Consider the following 19,786-nt stretch of genomic DNA (forward strand, 5'->3'; position numbering starts at 1 on the left):
TGTGAGCATTATAGTGATCATTCACATGGCTCGCCAAAAAATATTATAAAGAACTTTAATTTTACCACATTTTTATGATTTTTAGGTATTTTTTAAACGTCATCCATTTAACATTTGGGAATACAAACTAATATGTTTGTAAGTCAATCAGATCAATGTTACATTGCTTAAAGAGGAATCATAATGAAAGAGCATCCCCACCCAAATTCAAAGCAATGTGATTCTCAATTAAATTTTTTATTGTCTTTATATAAACTGAGATCAAATTCTGAAAGCAAAAAAAAAAAAAGGTGGGGGATTGGGAAGTATCCACTAAAGATATAAAAACCCAGGATTTTCTACTTCTCTAAATTTACCTATTTTTTTTTTTAATTCCACACAAAAGTGATACTTAATTTGCGAGGAGTTCAAATGCAAAGGTGTATGAAAAAGCCCACGAAATAAAGATTTCTTTTCTTGGGCAAATACGTAATGTCACGCTGTTATTTTCAGTTCATTGGGAAGGTATTAAAAATACAAATAAAGGAAAGTAGGTTTTATCCAAATGGTTGGCATTAAATAGGTAGTACATTTCTAAAGTTTGTGCTTTGTTTGTATGTCTCTGGGTTTTTAGGCCCTGAGTATGCAGATGTCGTGTTTCTGGTGGACAGCTCTGATCACCTGGGAACTAAGTCCTTCCCTCTTGTGAAAATGTTCATCACCAAGATGATCACCAGTCTCCCCATCGAGGCCCACAAGTACCGCGTGGCCCTGGCTCAGTACAGCGACCGGCTCCACAGTGAGTTCCAGCTGAGCACCTTCAAGAGCAGGAACCCCATGCTGAACCACCTCAAGAAGAACTTCGCCTTCATCGGCGGCTCCCTGCGGATAGGAAACGCTCTCCGGGGGGCCCACAGGACCTTCTTCTCCGGAGCGGCTGGTGGGAGGGACAAGAAGCAGTTTCCTCCGATTCTGGTGGTCCTGGCTTCGGCGGCCTCCGAGGACGACGACGTGGAAGAGGCCTCCAAGGCCCTGCGGGAAGACGGGGTGAGAATCATCTCCGTGGGGCTGCAGGAAGCTTCTGAGGAGGAGCTGAAGGCCATGGCCACGGCTCAGTTTCACTTCAACCTTCGGTCGGTCAGGGACCTGGGCGCGTTTTCCCAAAACATGACGCAGATCATCAAGGAAGCGACCCAGTACAGGGATGGAGCGGCAGATGACATTCTTGTGGAAGGTGGGTTCAGAGCACATGTATAGAATGATGATTAATTTGCTTTTGAAAAATCAGCACGGAGAGAGGATTGAAACTGTGAGTCTACCTTTCCTCAAAAGTTGGGCTGCATTTTCAGATGTTAAATATTCACATGTTCAAGAGGACCCAAGGATTGTGACCATTATAAATCCAGTGAACCTCACAAAGCTTGGTTTTTCCATGTTTCACTTATGTTGCATGTCATCGACACATCTTAAAATCCAGGGACACCTCCCTACCACCCAGCCTATCTCTGAGCTATCAGTCTCCTTGGGCTTTAGTTGCTATGTAGTTTTATTTACTGGTTCCTTTAAAGGGCAGATTTGTTCCTAAAGAAATCCTTGCCTCCTCAAACCACATAATGTAATCACAGAATGATAGCACTGGAAACAGCTTCAGGAAGGCCAAACCCTTGCTTCTGCAGAAACTCCCAGGCGTTCTTTGAGGTGACACGGCTTGGTCCCAGGCCAGGCTGAAGTTTGAAATCGGGTAGATCGGGCCCTTAGATTCCCAGGCTCAGGTAGCTTCGGCCCACATGGTCTCCCTTCCTCTTGCTCTAATCCTGATGAGCTTCCTGTGTTCTGCTCTGCCTCTAACCTGCTGCCCTGTGTCCCAGTCTGTCCTCTTGTACTGTTAACAAGAGGGGCCAGGAGTTTACAAACATCATCCAAGTGAAGGGCAGGGGAGAGCCAGGAAAAAACAATTTGCTCCAAGTGTACAAGTCTTACTAAGTAACATAGGAAATTCATATTACTGCTGCTTAAATCTGCTTGAACGAGACAATATAATTGTCTATTGATAATAGGGAATGATTTTCTTGTGGTAATCTATGAAAATGCGAATCCTATTACTAACATCTTTCCCAAATAAAATAGTAGAAAGTGCAATCACTATTCCATTACCACATCTTAGGAATATTTGGACTCTACCTATTGATTTTAATAATATTTTAATATGATCGCAGTAGCAGCTATTCACTGAGTGGCTTTTATGCACCAGCTCCCATAGCGAAGCACGGTATCACATTTAATCCCCATAGCAATTTCATGAGATAAATGTTATTTTCACAGATAAGGAAATCAAAGCTGGGAGTTGAGCTAAGATCCAGTGTTTGAATCTAGGACCTTCTGATCTCAGCTTCATAATCATTTTGTATACAGCCTTCTTTCTTTAAGTGTATAACCAAGCTCTGGTAGATGTTCTCCACGCCTTCTAATGCTGAGCAAAGATGCCCTACCTCTAGCTAAACTTCTTCATTCCTTGTCCACACAGTTTGCCAAGGCCCATCTGTGGCTGATGTGGTGTTCCTGTTGGATGTGTCCATCAATGGCAGCCAGGACAACTTTGACTATCTTAAGGAATTCCTGGAAGAAAGCATATCTGCTCTTGACATAAAGGAGAACTGCATGAGGGTTGGCCTTGTGGCCTACAGCAATGAGACAAAGGTGATAAATTCCCTCAGCAGGGGTGTAAATAAGTCGGAGGTTCTCCAGAATATACAGAACCTCTCTCCCCAGGCTGGGAAGGCCTACACAGGAGCTGCCATCAGAAAGATCAGGAAGGAAGTGTTCAGTGCACGCAATGGCAGTCGGAAGAATCAGGGGGTGCCCCAGATTGCCGTGCTGGTGACCCACAGACCATCAGAGGATAACGTGACCAAGGCGGCCGTTAACCTCCGGCGCGAGGGCGTGACCATCTTCACCATGGGCATAGAGGGGGCCAGCGACAGCCAGCTGGAGAAGATCGCCTCTCACCCCGCTGAGCAGCATGTGTCCAAACTGAAAACCTTCTCTGACCTGGCCGCTCACAACCAGACATTTCTGAAGAAGCTGCGGAACCAGATAACGCACACGGTCTCTGTCTTCTCAGAACGGACTGAAACGCTCAAATCTGGTAAAGTCCTTAGCTGAGAGAAGGATTAATCGGATCCTTCTCTTTTTCCTCCTCTCAGGTTATTCTACATAGAGAAGGGACTGGCAGGGCATGCTGTGGGTAGGGAGCATAAGTTCCTGATTTCTTACCTTTGTTTGACGGTTCGCAGTGTAAACTGGGGGGAGAATGAAAGCCATTGTAGTGCTGGAATGGGGAGGAGGGATTTCCTATCCAGGATTCCTCATGACTTAACACCCTAGAACACCATCCTTTGCTGTTTCTCTGCCTTTACTTGTCTCTTTTTCCCCTTTGCCTTTCTTTCCTTTATTTCTTTATTCTTAATGTTAATTCATTTATTTTGAGAGGAGGGGAGGGATGGAGAGAGAATCCCAGGCAGGCTCAGCGCTGGCAGCACAGAGCCAAATGTGGGGCTTGAACTCACGAACTATGAGATCATGACCCGAGCCGAAATCAAGAGTCAGACACTTCACCGACTAAGCCACCCGGGCACTACTGTTTCTTTTTTCTTTCTGTATTTTTCTCTCCTTTTCTTCCATCGTCGTCAAATTCCAACTTAGAGAAGAAACAGGAAGCATGACTTGGTTGGAGAACGGAGTGATTTGTTGTGAAGTATTGTTGTAGTATCTGTGAGTTTGGAGAGACAGACAGCAGTGTATTTTAAATATTTTGCACGTACAGGTGCATACTATATAAACTATGTGTAGATGTACATGCGCATATACATGTGTACATTCTTCCACAAACATTGCTGGCATGTTTACTGTAAAAGCGTAGTTGTCCTACACAAATAAGACCACTGACGACGATACCCCTAGTTTTGTTAATTGGCTAGGAGTAGACGAGAGTAAATAGTTTGTTCAGGTTTTCAAGAAAGAGAGCTCCTCTGTCCACAATGTCCAGTTAAATACCTTCTCCATTTCCCAACATACCACTTGCCTCTTTGCTAAGCAGTTATTCACTTGTAAAAATCATCTTCGTGTCTTCTTTCTAATCTTTTATTATATCCAGATTTGCTTTGATTCATGGCAGAGAACTATCCAAATTGTCGTAAACTGTCAGAAGCAATTCATTTGGGCCCAGTGATGTTAAATTCTTCCTACGTTAAGCTAGTAGAGTGTCTTTTATGCCTAGGAGCTGTTTTCCATTTTTCTGTCTCAAGACGCTTGTATTGTTCTACTTCCCATCTATTTTCATTCCTTCTTCACACTTGCCTCAGTGCCACAGCCAACCTTTCTGGTTCCATTTTAGGTTGTGTGGACACTGAAGAAGCAGACATTTATCTGCTCATTGATGGCTCTGGAAGCACCCAGGCCACCGACTTCCATGAAATGAAGACCTTCCTGTCAGAGGTCGTAGGGATGTTCAACATCGCTCCCCAAAAAGTGCGGGTTGGGGCCGTTCAGTATGCTGACAACTGGGACTTGGAATTTGAGATCAATAAATACACTAACAAGCATGACTTGGGAAAGGCCATTGAGAACATCCGGCAGATGGGTGGGAATACAAACACGGGTGCAGCCCTGAATTTCACGCTAGGGCTATTGCAAAAAGCAAAGAAGCAGCGAGGAAACAGAGTGCCGTGTCATCTTGTTGTCCTGACGAATGGCATGTCCAAGGATAGCATCTTGGAGCCTGCAAACAGACTGAGAGAAGAGCTCATTCGTGTTTATGCCATTGGGGTCAAGGAGGCCAACCAAACACAGCTGCGAGAAATTGCAGGCGAGGAAAAGAGGGTATACTACGTGCATGACTTCGACGCTTTGAAAGACATAAGAAACCAAGTTGTTCAGGAAATCTGTGCTGAAGAAGGTAGGGGACATGGTGACTTTACCTTTTGACTTCAGCTCATAAATTACTATCCTGCAATATTCGACATCACAGGTTTAGAGAAACAACATAAATTTCCAAGTCAACGTTTGTTGACTTGAGTAGCTATGTTTGTTCTCCAGAGCAGAACTAGGAGCCCATTATGGTGTTCTGATTAATATTGGAAGCATAAGAAAGGTGTTTGGAGGAGCTCTCCCTAATAAATATTCATTAGCCTCTTCCCACAGATCCCTGCTAGGTTAGACCTATAATTAGACACTGCAAATGATACCTGATTTTAAGTACCTCAGATGTATTTAAATTGCTTTTTAATAAAACTTCTATGAAACCTTTTAGAACCATGTCAGTAGTCTTCAACCAAGGGTGATTTTTGCCTTCTTGGGGGATACCTGCAATGTCTAGAGTAACTTTTGTTTGTCGTAACTGGAGGAGTGCTCCTGGCATCTAACAGGTAGAGGTCGGGGTACTGCTAAATGTCCTACGGTGTCCTATGATGCATGGGCTGCCCTCCATGATAAAAATTATCATAGTGCTAAGGTTAAGATACTCTGAATTACAAATTAAAGATATAAATAACAAATAGAATAGCCTCACTTTTATGGCCTTCAGTGCTTTATTTACCTGTTAGCCATCCTCACCAAACTCACACTTAACTTCAGTATAGAATTATTTGTGTTTTGGATTTCTTGTTTGCCCTTAATCCTTTCACCTGAAGGCCACTTGAATAAACACCTTGTTTTCTTCCGTGCAGCCTGCAAAGAAATGAAAGCAGACATCATGTTTCTGGTGGACAGTTCTGGCAGTATAGGACTTGAAAACTTCAGCAAAATGAAAACATTTATGAAAAACCTGGTGAGCAAATCTCAGATTGGGGCAGATCGGGTGCAGATCGGCGTAGTCCAGTTCAGCGACATCAATAAGGAGGAATTTCCGCTCGATAGATACATGTCCCAGCATGAAATTTCAGATGCAATAGACCGGATGGCTCACATTGGAGAAACCACCTTGACGGGTGGTGCCCTGACCTTTATGTCTCAGTACTTCAGCCCTGCCAAGGGGGCCCGGCCCAACGTCAGGAGGTTTCTCATCCTCATCACTGATGGTGAAGCTCAGGACATAGTCAAGGAGCCAGCAGTAGCTCTTCGACAAGAAGGCATAATCATCTACTCGGTGGGGGTGTTTGGCTCCAATGTCACCCAGCTTGAGGAGATCAGCGGGAGGCCAGAGATGGTGTTTTATGTTGAGAATTTTGATATTCTGCAGCACATTGAAGACGATCTTGTTTTTGGAATATGCAGCCCCCGTGAAGGTAGGTGTGAGCACATGCACTAGTGGCATTTTCCAAAATACGTCTGTGTTAGCCATTGTTGCTTGAATTAAATAAACTACTATTTGAACCTTGTAAACTTTGCTTAATTGGAATGTTCATCCCCGTGGCTTTTTACCTACGTATAAAATGCACCTTTCCTCATCAGAACTGTCGAATGAATACAGAATAATTTTGGTCCACCTGGATTGGTCCCCATTTGTAGACAAAGAGCACGAGGACAATGTCTTAGGCCTGGTTCCCCGGAAACAGAAGCTAAGTCAGAGGCTCTTGGGGAAGTGATTTTATTGAAGGCCTTTTCAGAAAGGGGGTAAGGGAAGTAGGACAGGGCAGGGTGGGAGCTGAGCGAGGAGGCAGTCTCAGCTATGGTACAGCTTCAGCCTGACCCCATGGGGAACCCTGGAGCCTGAGTTACACCAGAGTCTGTTCCACCTGGAGGCAAGCAGCCAGCCTGATATAACCGGTGTCCTTGGGCTATGTTTGAGGCAAGCAGTACTGGAGCATAACCTCCTGGGCGAGGTGACTGCCCTTTGACCTAACACCCAATTATGTTTATTTGTTTTACAATTTTTAAAAGCCAGTACTTTTGTGAAGTGAGATAAATTTGTAAAAACACTTTGATACTAAATCCTATCAAGGAGGAGTATCCTATGGGAACATGAGCAATGGATGCCTTGAAAGAGGTAAATAGAGCCCCCATCCTCTGCCCGTGAAACTGCAGAGTAATGCAGGTGATGAAACAAGTCGAGCAAATAGAAGGGACAGATTGACATTGTGATCCCTGGGCCTTGATGCCTGAGGCGTTCTGAAACATCTCTACGAAGAAGATGGGTCTTAACAGAGTTTTGAGGAAAGAGAGGAACGTCGTTGGTCAAGTAACAGATCTTTCCAACTCCCACTGGAAGGTTTGGTGATTGTGGTATGTGCTTTGTAGAAAATAAACCTGGATTGTATTTCTCAATAATTCCATCCAGAACAAATCTGAATCTTTAAAGGGTACCAACACTGAGCAATCTATACCCTAATCCCTTGGGTAATGCAGGCGGGCTCCCCAGGGCAGCCAAAGGCCAGAGAGATGTAGTTTCTTCTTTGTGGAACCAGCCTTTCCTGAGAGCTTGGTTTATGACTATGACTGCCTCTAGTCAGTGAGATAAGCACATTGATTGGCTCTGAGACTTTCAACAGAGTTGCAATAGCAAGCAAGTGGCTTGCAGAGGAAGGAAATGTGGTGAGCCTCTAGGGAGGGGGCCTATTTTGACCCCAGTCTGTTTCTCCAGAGTGGGTGAGTTAACATCTGGAACATACCTTTCTAATGCCTGTGGAGAGATTGTGCTGCAGAAAGACTTAATCGACTTCTCCAGCATGAATGAGTTGTAGTTTGGAACTCTGTGCCTTTAAATAGAATGTGTTGCACCACAAGGATTAAGTAATTAACTGGGTCTTTCCAGCTTCACTGTTCCATGCCATTGACCCAAAGTTTGAAAAGTTAATAGGAGCATCATGCCAGGACCATTAGTTAGGCGAAGTGTGAGATGGGCTTATTTCTATGATGAGGCCCAATAATGAAAATAGATAATGTTTCAAGGAAGCTAAAAAGAAAGAAAATGTAACCTTGAAGAATCAGCTGTAATATAACTGAAAAAATATACAGTGTTTCCAAATTCATTTTCATGTGATCATTTCCCCAAGGTTTATTTTAAGAAAAAAATCGCATCCCTGTGGCTTTAAAAAAAAAAAAAAAAAAAAAGACAAATTTGTGTAAATGAAAGCACATGTTGAAGAAACTATTTATACAGGAAAATGCCTACAGAATTTGTGTTTCCTTTTTAGTTTAAAGCATTTGAAGTGTTTATTCCTCTGATCCTGTGACTGTTGGCCCCCTCTGTGGCCCCTACAGTAGGCTTCATATCCACCTTGTCCTAAAAGCTTGCCTGAGTATTTCTACATACTAGCAGCACAAATGTACGTGTATTGTGTCTGTTACCCAAGGAATGGACATCCTAATGTACAACTTGATCCCATGGAGAGGAGACCCTGGCAATTAAAACACAGGTGTGGGGAGAGGAGTCTCCCATGATGTCCAAAGCTAATTTCATGTGGTTTTCCTTTCTCTTTCTCTTCTAGAATGCAAGCGAATTGAAGTTCTGGATGTTGTGTTTGTAATTGATAGCTCTGGAAGCATTGACTATGACGAATATAATATCATGAAAGACTTTATGATTGACTTGGTGAAAAAAGCTGATGTTGGCAAAAATCAGGTCCGGTTTGGGGCTCTGAAGTATGCTGATGACCCAGAGGTACTGTTTTATCTGGATAACCTCAGCACAAAATGGGAGGTGATTTCGGTGCTCCAGAATGACCAGCCCATGGGGGGCAATACTTACACCGCTGAGGCACTAGGCTTTTCAGACCATATGTTCACTGAAGCCCGGGGCAGCCGCCTGCACAAAGGGGTCCCCCAAGTCCTCATTGTGATCACCGATGGGGAATCCCACGATGCAGATAAGCTCAATGCCACAGCCAAGGCCTTGAGGGACAAAGGCATTCTTGTTCTGGCTGTGGGGATCGCTGGTGCCAATCCTGTAGAACTGCTAGCTATGGCAGGATCAAGTGACAAGTACTTCTTCGTGGAGACTTTTGGAGGCCTGAAGGGGATATTTTCAGATGTGTCAGCCAGTGTATGTAACACTTCGAAAGTAGGTAAGATTTGTCAATTACATTTTTTCTTAATTATCAGCTGAGATCTAAGTGAGGGAGAAACCAAAGCAATAGCCTTCAGGAGCAAGTTCTCTAGAGAGGAGAGAAGGAGCACCAATTGTCCTAGAACTCCCCATGTTATAGAATCTCAGGGCTGGAAGGATCTCAGAGACATTTCATTTGGCCTCCTCCCCATGGAGGAAATCTTCTACAGCATTCCTACTCCCTGCTTAAGCCCGCCTAATGATGGAGAATTCACCATCTTTGAACAGGCTTTGTTGATCAGAACACAAAGTTGTTGACACATCCTTCCTACCCACTTCTACCTCCACGTCTTCTTCCTCCTTTTCACGTAAGAAATCAATTCCATCCCTTCCTCAGAGCCAGCAGGTCTTGCCTGAAGTCTTCTCTCTGGCAGTCTGGAAGTCTCCAGTCCCTTCACCTTATTTCTGTTATGGCAAAAGCTCATTTAGAACATGGAGCCTGATATTAAATTCCGGACTCCAGTGTTTCCAGAGCAGAGAACGGGGATTTCGTTTGCCATGTGTTTCTAGTTCTGTGGCTAGAGATTACATTGCCACATTTATGTATGTATAAACTCATTCATTCAGTTGCCATTCTACCCCTTTGTTTTAAAGGGACACTGTGGTCTATTAAAATTCCTTAGTATTTTTATTAAGGTGTGTTTTACTAAAAATACTGTCATTAGATGAATTGCTATTGATCCAGGATTCCAACATCTTGGGTGCAGTTCCTTTTCTGGTTTTCCTATGCCTTGCCTCCTTAGAAGGCAGCTACTACCTTTTTCTTTCATGAAACTAACAAAATCTGTCTCAGTCTTACTGAAAACTGGTACAACTCTTAGCTTCTGTTGGCCAATGACTAAAATTTGATCTGTCCTTTTAAGGCCACTGCAGAAGTTGACATTGAAATTTTGTATTGACAGTTCTCCCTTAGGTGTTAAAAAAATATATAAGTTTAATTTCCTTTATATGAAACCAAAACAAAGGAATTAATGAGTTAACCAATTCCTAAAGTTAACTGATTCTGGTTGCCTTATTTCTCTTTATCCCTCTCTTGCTTATCTTGACTGCTGGAATCTCAGACACCTTTCATCTTAGGCTAACATGAGAATTAATTAAGTCAGTGGTGAGTTCTCTGGGGGAATTCAAGGAAATGATAATGTTTACCAGAAGGCTAAGGAATACACATGAGCCTGTGCCAAGCATAACTCATTCGTTGGCAGTGGTCTTTCATATTCTTTTTGTTTTGTATTTGTTGTATTAACACAAAGGAAGCATCTCTAAACTGTGTTGCATTGTTCAAAAATGTTTTTCCTCAAGTAGATGCTCTTGCCTATATGGACCAGAAAAGGGGCTGAAAAAGAATACAGACAAGATATAGACTGGAAGGCATGATTTTAAAACCTCAGTTTGCCCTAGTAATAACCAGCAAAGTATTGATTGGCTTAACAAGCCAGGGAGGCCAAGTCAATAATACAGACCATCTGTCTTTTTGTTTGAGTCTCTAAATGGATGTGTACTATTTTGTTTTTTCTTGCTGTGCTACCACTATCACTGGGTTTTCTGGAAGGGCTAAGGCTAGATTGCAAGCAAGAATGAATTTTCTGTGGGGGGGGGGGGGGGGGGGGGGGGGGGGATCTCCGAAAAGAAAATGGCATTAAGACCAAATTCTTGGGAATACCCAAGAAAGGCATAAAAGGATGAACTGAGTGTTTTTATTTCTTCTCAATTAATCTGACCACCAAATGACATATGATAAGATAAGAAACCGTCTTCGGAAATATCATTTCTATATAGCAATGAACACATAACCTTGCCAGCTTCAAGAAAAAATAACAGCCTGATTTTTGTTGTTGTTATTTCCTTTCCTCTTCTTTGTAGATTGTGAAATTGAAAAAGTAGATCTTGTTTTCCTCATGGATGGCTCAAATAGCATTCACCCAGATGACTTCAGGAAGATGAAGGAATTCTTGGCATCTGTTGTTCAAGACTTTGATGTCAGTGTCAACAGAGTACGCATAGGAGCTGCCCAGTTTAGCCATACCTATCGGCCGGAATTTCCACTAGGAACTTTCATAGGCAAAACCGAGATATCGCTTAAGATTGAAAACATCCAGCAGATCTTTGGATACACACACATCGGTGCCGCACTCCGGCAGGTGGGGCATTACTTCCGGCCAGACATGGGCAGCCGGATAAATGCAGGTACCCCACAAGTGTTGCTGGTCCTCACAGATGGCCAGTCCCAAGATGAGGTGGCTCAGGCTGCTGAAGACCTGCGACACAAAGGTATTGACATTTACTCTGTGGGCATTGGGGATGTGGATGACCAACAGCTCATTCAGATCACTGGGACTGCAGATAAAAAACTGACAGTTCATAACTTTGACGAACTGACAAAGGTCAAGAAAAGGATAGTTCGCAACATCTGTACCTCGGGGGGTGAGAGCAGTAAGTATTTACTGTGTGCTTCATATTTCTTCCTTCCCTGTCTTTGCTGACATTTTCCTCAAGCTCTGTTTACATCCCCTGGGGCTGGTAGGAGAATTCAGATTTGTGCCTCTGGATTTCAGATTGAACTTTTCACAGTCCTCATGAATTTTTTTTTTTTTTTTTTTTTTTTTTTTGTGACTCGTGGACTGCAAAACAGGACATATGAGAGCCTTTTTTTTTTTTTTTTTTTTTTTCCTCTCCCATATCCTGCGAGTGCATGCCTTTGTGAATGAGAATGCAGTCGCTTCAGAAGGTGTGAGGGAAAGGCCATTGTTTACAGTCTCCTTGGTTTCAGAGGTTGGAGACTGTCTCAAAGAAGTAAACTATTCTACGGGTTTTCGTGGCCTGGCCATAGGGCCTTCGGGCTGCCAGGTGCTCTGGTACAGGTATATAGAGAATGAACAGCCTTGAAGATTTATATCTTTATTATGAAACGTTTTACTGCAGAGGTTAGTAAATATCTTCTTAAAAATTAGTCTGTTTTGACATTTTCCCAACAGATGGAAAAAAAGGTCTTGAAAGAGGGATGATTTTTTTCTATCTTTATAGAAGTGCCCAATGGGTTGGCTGTGATTCTGTGTAACTACCTATGGTAAACATAAACTCTAGATTTTCACCAAGAAGAGGAAAGCTATATGGTTGCTAAGAGACAGCTCTGGAGACAGGCACCCTGGCTACAAATCCCTGCTCAAATGGCCATTTTTTTTCTTGGGCAGGTTGCTTAACTTGTCTAAGTTCAATTTTCTCATCTGTAGAATGTGAACGATAGCAGCACCTAGTTCAAAAGATCATTGTCAAGATTAAATGAGAAAATGCACATTTAAACTTTATAATTACGTCCCAGGTGTCATGCTTATTCAGAGTAAAGTCACTTCATTTTTGTCTACCACTGATCCATTAAATTTATTCATGGGGGCCAGCTCTTTCCTTGCCCCTAGTCACTTTCAGGAAATACGTGAACCTTTTCTCAGTGATTAATATGTCCATCAAAAGGTAACCACTAAAACTAAAAACTTGATTTAGGGTTACTCCACTTTCCAGCCTCCCATAGGCTGCTCTCCCACCACAACAGAGGAGGCCACACATGGCAATTTACCTACTGTTCCCCACCTATTACTTCTACCCACCTCTTCCAGACCCTGTTCTCTTGTTGCTAGCCATGGTTTCTGGCCTCTCCAGAATGGGTTAGGGAAGGAAGAAGAGCTAAAGAAATACAGAAAAGTTCTTGCTTGATGATGCTTGCCAAGAATTGGTTTTCTGTGACCATGTAAATCTGGGTCCTTCAAAGGACCATTCATGGGTCCTTCAAAGACTTTCCTTCTTGACCTCCACCCTCTCTCCCCCAACCAAAGCACATTTGTCAGGGGATCTCTCAACCATAGTTCCCTTGAAAAAGGTAAGCATGTCTCAATTCCAGAGTTGCCTTATGCCTTCCTCAGCCTCTGGGCATCTAGTGATCCCTCCAGCTTTATTCTGTCATCTCTTTGGCCTTCCAGTTAGCCTTCTTGGACAGGAAATCAGAGGGGTCCACAACAATTCCTCGCATGTGGCCATGTCCGCTCCATGGGAAACAATAACATATCCATTGCCCCAGTAAACACTGGAAGTTAAGGTCCCTCAGTGTGGTCACCCCTCCTTTGCAGAGAGATCGGTGTGCCATCCTGTGATTCATTCTTTAGAATTTCTAGCTCTCTCTTAAAGCTCCTCTTACCTGGCTTAAAGAGGAAGTTACCTTCTATGTGTGTGTACGTGTACATGTAGTGAGAGACCTCACAGCACATCAACAGTTCTCTCCCCCAAAATGTTCTCCTAAGCTCTAAGCTCAAACCTTTTATAAGACCCAGTGTGTAGGCTAAAGGTTAAGAGTCGCATAATTGATTAGGGGCTACTGTCTTCATAAATTCTGCTGCATGATATCCCCATACTTTGGAATGTCTGGTGACCTCAGCCAGACCTTCCACATTAATTTCCTGTTTGAGATGAAATACCCATTTGCAATTATTAGGCAGAAAATTATCTTGGAACCATCTAGTCTCTACTTGAGAAAGTGAAAGAAAACCACGTTGAAAGTCAAAACCAGGAGTATACACTCCCAAGTAGTCACTAAATTATCTTTAAAGGAAATAGTCATGAATGTAAAAATAAATAAAGTACTCTATATGAAGATAAACTTGAAGTCATTACTGCAGCAAGCAAGAATGTGAAGCCTTTGTAGCCAAGCTGCAGACCAAGGACTGGTGAGCCTGGGATGAACACTGATAAAACCCCAAAAGCATGTGAAAATATACTAGAGAATACCAGCTCTTCTTAAACTATAAACCCGAGTCAAGGAGATCAGATAATAGTTTGGTATGACTCAAAGCAAATCAGGCTTAGAGCCTGAACACCTAGCTTTGCTTCTTATTTAAAATACGCATAACTTTGGAGAAGTCCCGATCCCTTTTTCTCTCATTTGTGAAGTTAAATCCTCTTTCTCTGATTGTATATACGATTCAGTGTGTGTGAAAGGACAGGCAGCTGCATAGAGATAGGAGAGAAGTGACTAAGAATCAGTGTTGCTTTTTTTTGTTTGTTTTTAATGTTTGTTTATTCTTGAGAGAGAGAGACAGAGAGACACAGAGAGAGAGAGACAGAGAACAAGCTAGGGAGGGGCAGAGAGAGAGGGAGGCACAGAATCCAAAGCAGGCTCCAGGCTCTGAGCCAACACAAAGCCCGATACGGGGCTCAAACCCACAAACCGCGAGATCATGGCATGAGCCGAAATCAGCCGCTTAACCGACTGAGCCACCCAGGCATCCCAGGAATCAGTATTTCTTGAGCATCCATGAAGGGTTGAGCATGGCACTCTAAGCATTTTAAATGCATTATCTGATTAAATTCTCTCAAAACTGAGTGGTTTGTATTTTTCTTCCCGTTTATAATGAGGAAAGTAGGGTTTAAAGGAATATTGATAACCTGGCCCAGATCATACAGGAAGTAACAGACAACAGATGTTGAAACGTACTTCTGTCTGACTCCAACCCTTTTTCTGTTGTTGGTAAATTAAGCTGTCTTCTTGCTATAGTTGTCTAGGTTATCTGATGCTGACATTATACAGGACTGGTGTCTAAGTGTTGTGCTTCGCCAATTAATAGCTGAACTTAAGACATGGTGTGTGTCCTGAAAGTGTTCCCACAAGCTGCTGCCCCCTAAGGAAACCACTTGCTGTGAAAATATCATTTCTACTTCTAGTAGAAGAACTTGTAACCTGCATAACCTATCAACGCTAACCACCCAGGAAGTGGTAAAACAAGATTAAGGTAGTTCAGTGTATGAACCCCAGACCAACCTGGATCTGAATCCCAAGTGTGAGATCCATGGTAATAACTGGGAGACCCTGGACAAGCTGCTGTAAGTCACAGTAAAATGAATATTAGAGGAGTTTCAGCGTATGCTGTTTCATAAGGATAAGTGAGATCATGAATGGGAAGTACATGCCATATATGCACAGAATATTAGTAACTAGCAGAGAGTATTGCAGAGGGTATCTTGAAATGATCTGATAAATACAAATACATGGAATCATGGGGTCAGTTCACAGAAGTACCATTTACCAAGAGTTCCTTAGTTTGGGAACATTAATATTTTTGCAGTGGTTCAGATTTACATTCAAATTTTATGTCTCCGTATACGACAAATTCCCGTAAGCAACTGAACTCCAAAGTCTGTTTTCTTACCTTTACTCATGCTTATTTTCCCGATTTTTCTTTGAGCCTGCTTATTCTGACCATCTAGAGGAGATATCAGGCAGTGTTCGGGACATGGAAATGCTCCCTTTTTCATGGAGCCGTGATTAGGGTAGCAAAAGAATCAATGGTACCTCTTACCGTTTGCATCCTCATGGGTAGATTAATCAAAAAGAGTTAAACAAGAGGTTAGTCTGATTAATACGAGGATTTGATTCAAGGAATGTGAGAAATGTAAGGACAAAAATAGATGATCATTTGCAACTTTCCTTGACCAGAATCTCTTTAGGTTTATGTCTTAATTGCGTTCTAGAAAATGGAGCTCAAAGCAAAGTTTATATGCTAATCCTTTATGTGCTACTACTTTGGGAGTACAGTCCTGGGGAAGCAAGAATGAGTGTAAGGGAAGTGATCTAGGAAAGGACAAAAAGTAAATACAAGATGGTATGTTCCTAAGCTTGCTGCAGCTTCTTGAGAAACCATAATTGGTGCATTAGTCATGCAGAATATCACCATAGAAGCTGTATGGAACAACCACATAGATGGGTCCATCAGGGGAAATAGAGAAGAGGATCTATCTGCCAGTTTCCCCTCAACTACTGCCTTTCATTGATCAGAGTTACTCTCAAGGAGAGTTAATTCTCCCACACTACTATGTTGTGTTATCCAGTCTTTCAGGGAAACCAGACACAGGACCCACAGTGAGTTATATATGTGGCGGTAAGTGGTGGAAGGAGCCAGAGTTCCTGTGAGTTCAGCTGAGGTGGACATGGGAACCAGAGTCATCATGGCCCTCCTGCAGTGAGGATGAAGGCCATGCCAAAGACTTGCCCTCGGCCATACACTGTTGGGACACCAGATGATGATGGAAGCTGAGACTATCCATTGGACAAATGTCCAAGTCCTGGATTGGGTAGGGGAGAGGTAGTGAGTCTGAGAAATATATGAACCGGGTCTCTTGCACTAACTATTTTCTAGATCATTCTTTTTTCATCTAAGACACCCCTTCTTTCAAAGGCCCCAAACAAATTTCTCTCTTATCCCAACCAATAACTGCCAATAGCCCAACTTTCCCCTTTAAAATATTTAGGAATTGTTTTCTAATCTTACTGATATGTCCTACCTTCCTAACAGTATTTATTAATACTAGGAATCTTCCATCAACTCCAATTATGGACTCTCTTTATAAATCAGATAATTAAAATGAGTTTTTAGGTCTGGCAGGAAAACTGTTAAGATTACCTGTTTTACCTCTTTTCCGTTCTTTTGTATTTTTATTTTGGAATGTATAATCTGATTTTTATAAACAAGAAAATTAATGCCCAAAAAGGTTAAGAGATTTGCCAGAAGTTATTTAACAGTAACAGAGTTGTGACTAGTCCGTGACTGAGAGTAACCGTTGAGCCTTCCCACTTAACAACCTCCCCCTTCCAGGCTTCCACCCTGGTTTGTGAGGGTGCTCAAAACAAGAGTTTTGTTTCTCCTTGTTATCTCCCTCCACAGCCAGCCCTGTGGACTCCCTTCCTGATTTGCCCTGCGTTTATTGCCACTTTTCAATATCCCTTCCTCCTATCCTAAATTAACCCTTCCTTATTTCTCTTTTCCAAAACGATTCCTGCCTCTTGTTAGCTCTGAAGGGCTCCTGATTGGAGGGCCAATGTCTCTGTAGACTTGGTAAGGCCCTTCCTTCCATGAGAGCCCACTTGATGAGTAGGGTCTACTCTAATTGTATTCAGACATATAGCTGCCAACTCTGGGCTTGTTTCTCAAATTCCATTCCATCGATCACATTATTATGGAATCATTTGTCAATTTGAATTAGTTAAATACAAGGAACTTATTTTACTAGAGTTTGTCCTTCCAGTAATCTAGACCAAAAGTTAAAACACTTAATTTTTAGAGGGGACAGTTCCCAGGATCATTCAATGACATTTTGGCATTGCTGCCATTGTTTGTTTTTTCACAAGAAACTGTTTTCCTTGAAGGCTGTGATCTGTTTGGGTTACTGAATGGTTTTCTGTTCAGGGGTTAAAACAGTGTTCATCCAAGAGTGAAACTTGCAATCTCAAGATAGAAATGAAAGGATATCGATTCAACAGGGATTTTGGAAAGGACATATTCTGATGCTTTTGACTAGTTTCTTTCTCTTTATCTCCTTTTCTAAATATTGCAGAAGAGATTTTTCCAATAAGTATATATGGCAAAGTAAGCAATAAAGAAAAACTGAAGAAAACCCACCTTTCAGATTTGTTTTGATAACAGCGAATTACCTCAAATGTGATGGTGAAAATTGATGACCAAATAAGGCTTTTATTTTTCCCTCACCCACATCTTTTTTCATTAAACATGAATAAGGGGACAAGGGAGTGGGATAAAAATGAATCAAGTTTACTGGCCCTTATTTTAAAACCTGAAAATGACATTTTGATTTCAAATACTTGCAAATGTACAATTGACCAGTGTGTCTAGAGGTAGTGTAGGTGGGCATTTGTCCACACAACAGATATCTGAAAAACTCCTTATCTGAACAAAGCAAATTAAAAATAAACTTTCCCTCCCACCTATTTTTTGTTCTTGTTTTTGTTTTTGTTTTTTTAACCAAGCAAACTGGTAAAATTTGCTGAATTTGTATCCAGCTGAATTTGCTGGAAAAAGTTGAAGTTTTGGAAAGCTGAAGTTCTGGAAAGAAGAATGCATATGTCCTATGACTTTATCCTTCTCTGATTATACTCCCTTTCGGAGGCTTAGTTTAAATTATCAAGTCCCTTCTAGTTTCTCCAATGCTTACATGTCCCTGGCCTTAGTAGGGATAAGAGCAAAGCACTCTAAATGCAAAACTGTAAGTATTTCTCGAATCCTGGAATGGCAAAGGTTTCAGCTTCCTGACTGCCTGAGCTCTGAAGGCAACACCGTCTTTGGCATAAACTAAGCAAGATCCCAAAGGATCTCTTGGAGTTTTTCTTTTTTACTTTTTCCTTTCTGAGTGGATGTTAGAAGACAAAAAGAAGATGGGGCGCCTGGGTGGCTCAGTCGGTTGAGCATCCGGCTTCGGCTCAGGTCATGATCTCACGGTTTTTAAGTTCGAGCCCCATGTCGGGCTCTGTGCTGACAGCTTGGACCCTGGAGCCTGCTTCAGATTCTGTGTCTCCCTCTCTCTCTGCTCCTCCCCTGCTGGTTCTCTGTCTCTGTCTCTGTCTCTCTCTGTCTCTCTCTCTCAAAAATAAATAAACATTAAAAAATTTTTTTTAAAGAAGACAAAATGAAGAATCAAAGATTGTTTTTAGAGAAATCATCATAGTCCTCACTTTAGACAAATCATGATTTATTTTTTCTAAATGACTATTCAAATTTTTGTATTCCCTTCTAGTTAAAATTTGTTGAACGACCTTAATTGGTAAGCAGTATGATATGGATTTCCTATTGTAGACTATTACCATTTCCACTATAATTTCAGATATTTAGATGATTTTGCATGGCTTCTTCAGTGGCCACAAATGAAGTCTTTCAGAACTTTGTTACAAAATCCTCTAGGTTTTATACCAGTTTAAAAAAATACTCTATCCTTGTACAGGTTGTCCAAGAGTGATTCTAAGCCTCTTCCTGTATTCACTCATGCTCTTCCTTGTTTTCCAACTTTATAACTGGAATAGAAATAAGAATTTCAAGTACCTTGATTCAGACACGGCATCCAAGCCAAACAAAGGTATTTGTGGATCTAATAAGATATACTTTTCCCTTGAACCCTAGATTGTTTTGTGGATGTTGTGGTCGGATTTGACATCTCAACTCATGAGAATGGGCAGACTTTGCTCGAAGGTCAGCCTTGGATACAAACCTACCTTCAAGACCTCTTACGTGCCATCAGCTCCCTCAATGGGGTAAGCTGTGAGGTGGGCACAGAGACTCAGGTTAGTGTGGCTTTTCAAGTGACCAATGCCATGGAAAAATATTCCCCCAAGTTTGAGATCTATAGTGAAAACATACTGAACAGCTTGAAGGATATAACAGTTAAAGGACCATCTCTTCTCAACACAAACCTCTTGAATTCTCTGTGGGATGCATTTCAGAATAAATCAGCTGCTCGAGGAAAGGTAACCTGATTTTATTTTATTTGTCAATCTGTGATTTCAATGACATCCTTTTTACTCATTTTTCTTTTTGAATACTTTCCTAGGTGGTTCTCTTATTTTCAGATGGATTGGATGATGACATTGAAAAGCTGGAACAAAAATCTGATGAACTGAGAAAAGAAGGTATTGAGCATAGGGGGAGGTGGGAAAGGAGTGTTTAATGATTTAATAACCTCAGAACTTAATTCTGGCTCTTAGGTTCTCAAGTACTCAAATAACCCTAAATTTGCCAACCAGTATGCATTTGGGAGAACAAATGAGCTCTCAAAACATTTTGGCGTCTACTTTTTCCTTCATACTCTATGCGTGTGAAACAGCACTGAATACAAAGTCATACCCTTTCTCTTGTATCGCTGTGTTTCTTCTTCCTGAGCTTTCCTGGAGAGTGTTCCTGTCTCCCTTGTTGTCTGCAGAAGTGAACAGTGTATTTCTTCTTGACC

General features: G+C 41.9%; 1 protein-coding gene across 1 annotated transcript in view; it reads left to right on the forward strand.

The window, feature by feature from the left end:
- Positions 1–19,786, forward strand: part of COL6A6 (collagen type VI alpha 6 chain) — a 169,662-nt gene that overhangs the window by 50,493 nt on the left and 99,383 nt on the right. Inside the window, exons 3-10 of the mRNA XM_040480168.1 lie at positions 614–1,213; positions 2,504–3,124; positions 4,373–4,933; positions 5,703–6,260; positions 8,403–8,978; positions 10,880–11,449; positions 18,964–19,307; positions 19,391–19,469. Of these exons, the coding sequence (XP_040336102.1) occupies positions 614–1,213; positions 2,504–3,124; positions 4,373–4,933; positions 5,703–6,260; positions 8,403–8,978; positions 10,880–11,449; positions 18,964–19,307; positions 19,391–19,469 (3,909 nt within the window). The remainder of the gene's footprint in view (positions 1–613; positions 1,214–2,503; positions 3,125–4,372; positions 4,934–5,702; positions 6,261–8,402; positions 8,979–10,879; positions 11,450–18,963; positions 19,308–19,390; positions 19,470–19,786) is intronic.

The sequence above is a fragment of the Herpailurus yagouaroundi genome, unplaced genomic scaffold, assembly GCF_014898765.1.
Source record: "Herpailurus yagouaroundi ecotype Mexico unplaced genomic scaffold, PumYag 159, whole genome shotgun sequence".
Lineage (NCBI taxonomy): Eukaryota > Metazoa > Chordata > Mammalia > Carnivora > Felidae > Herpailurus > Herpailurus yagouaroundi.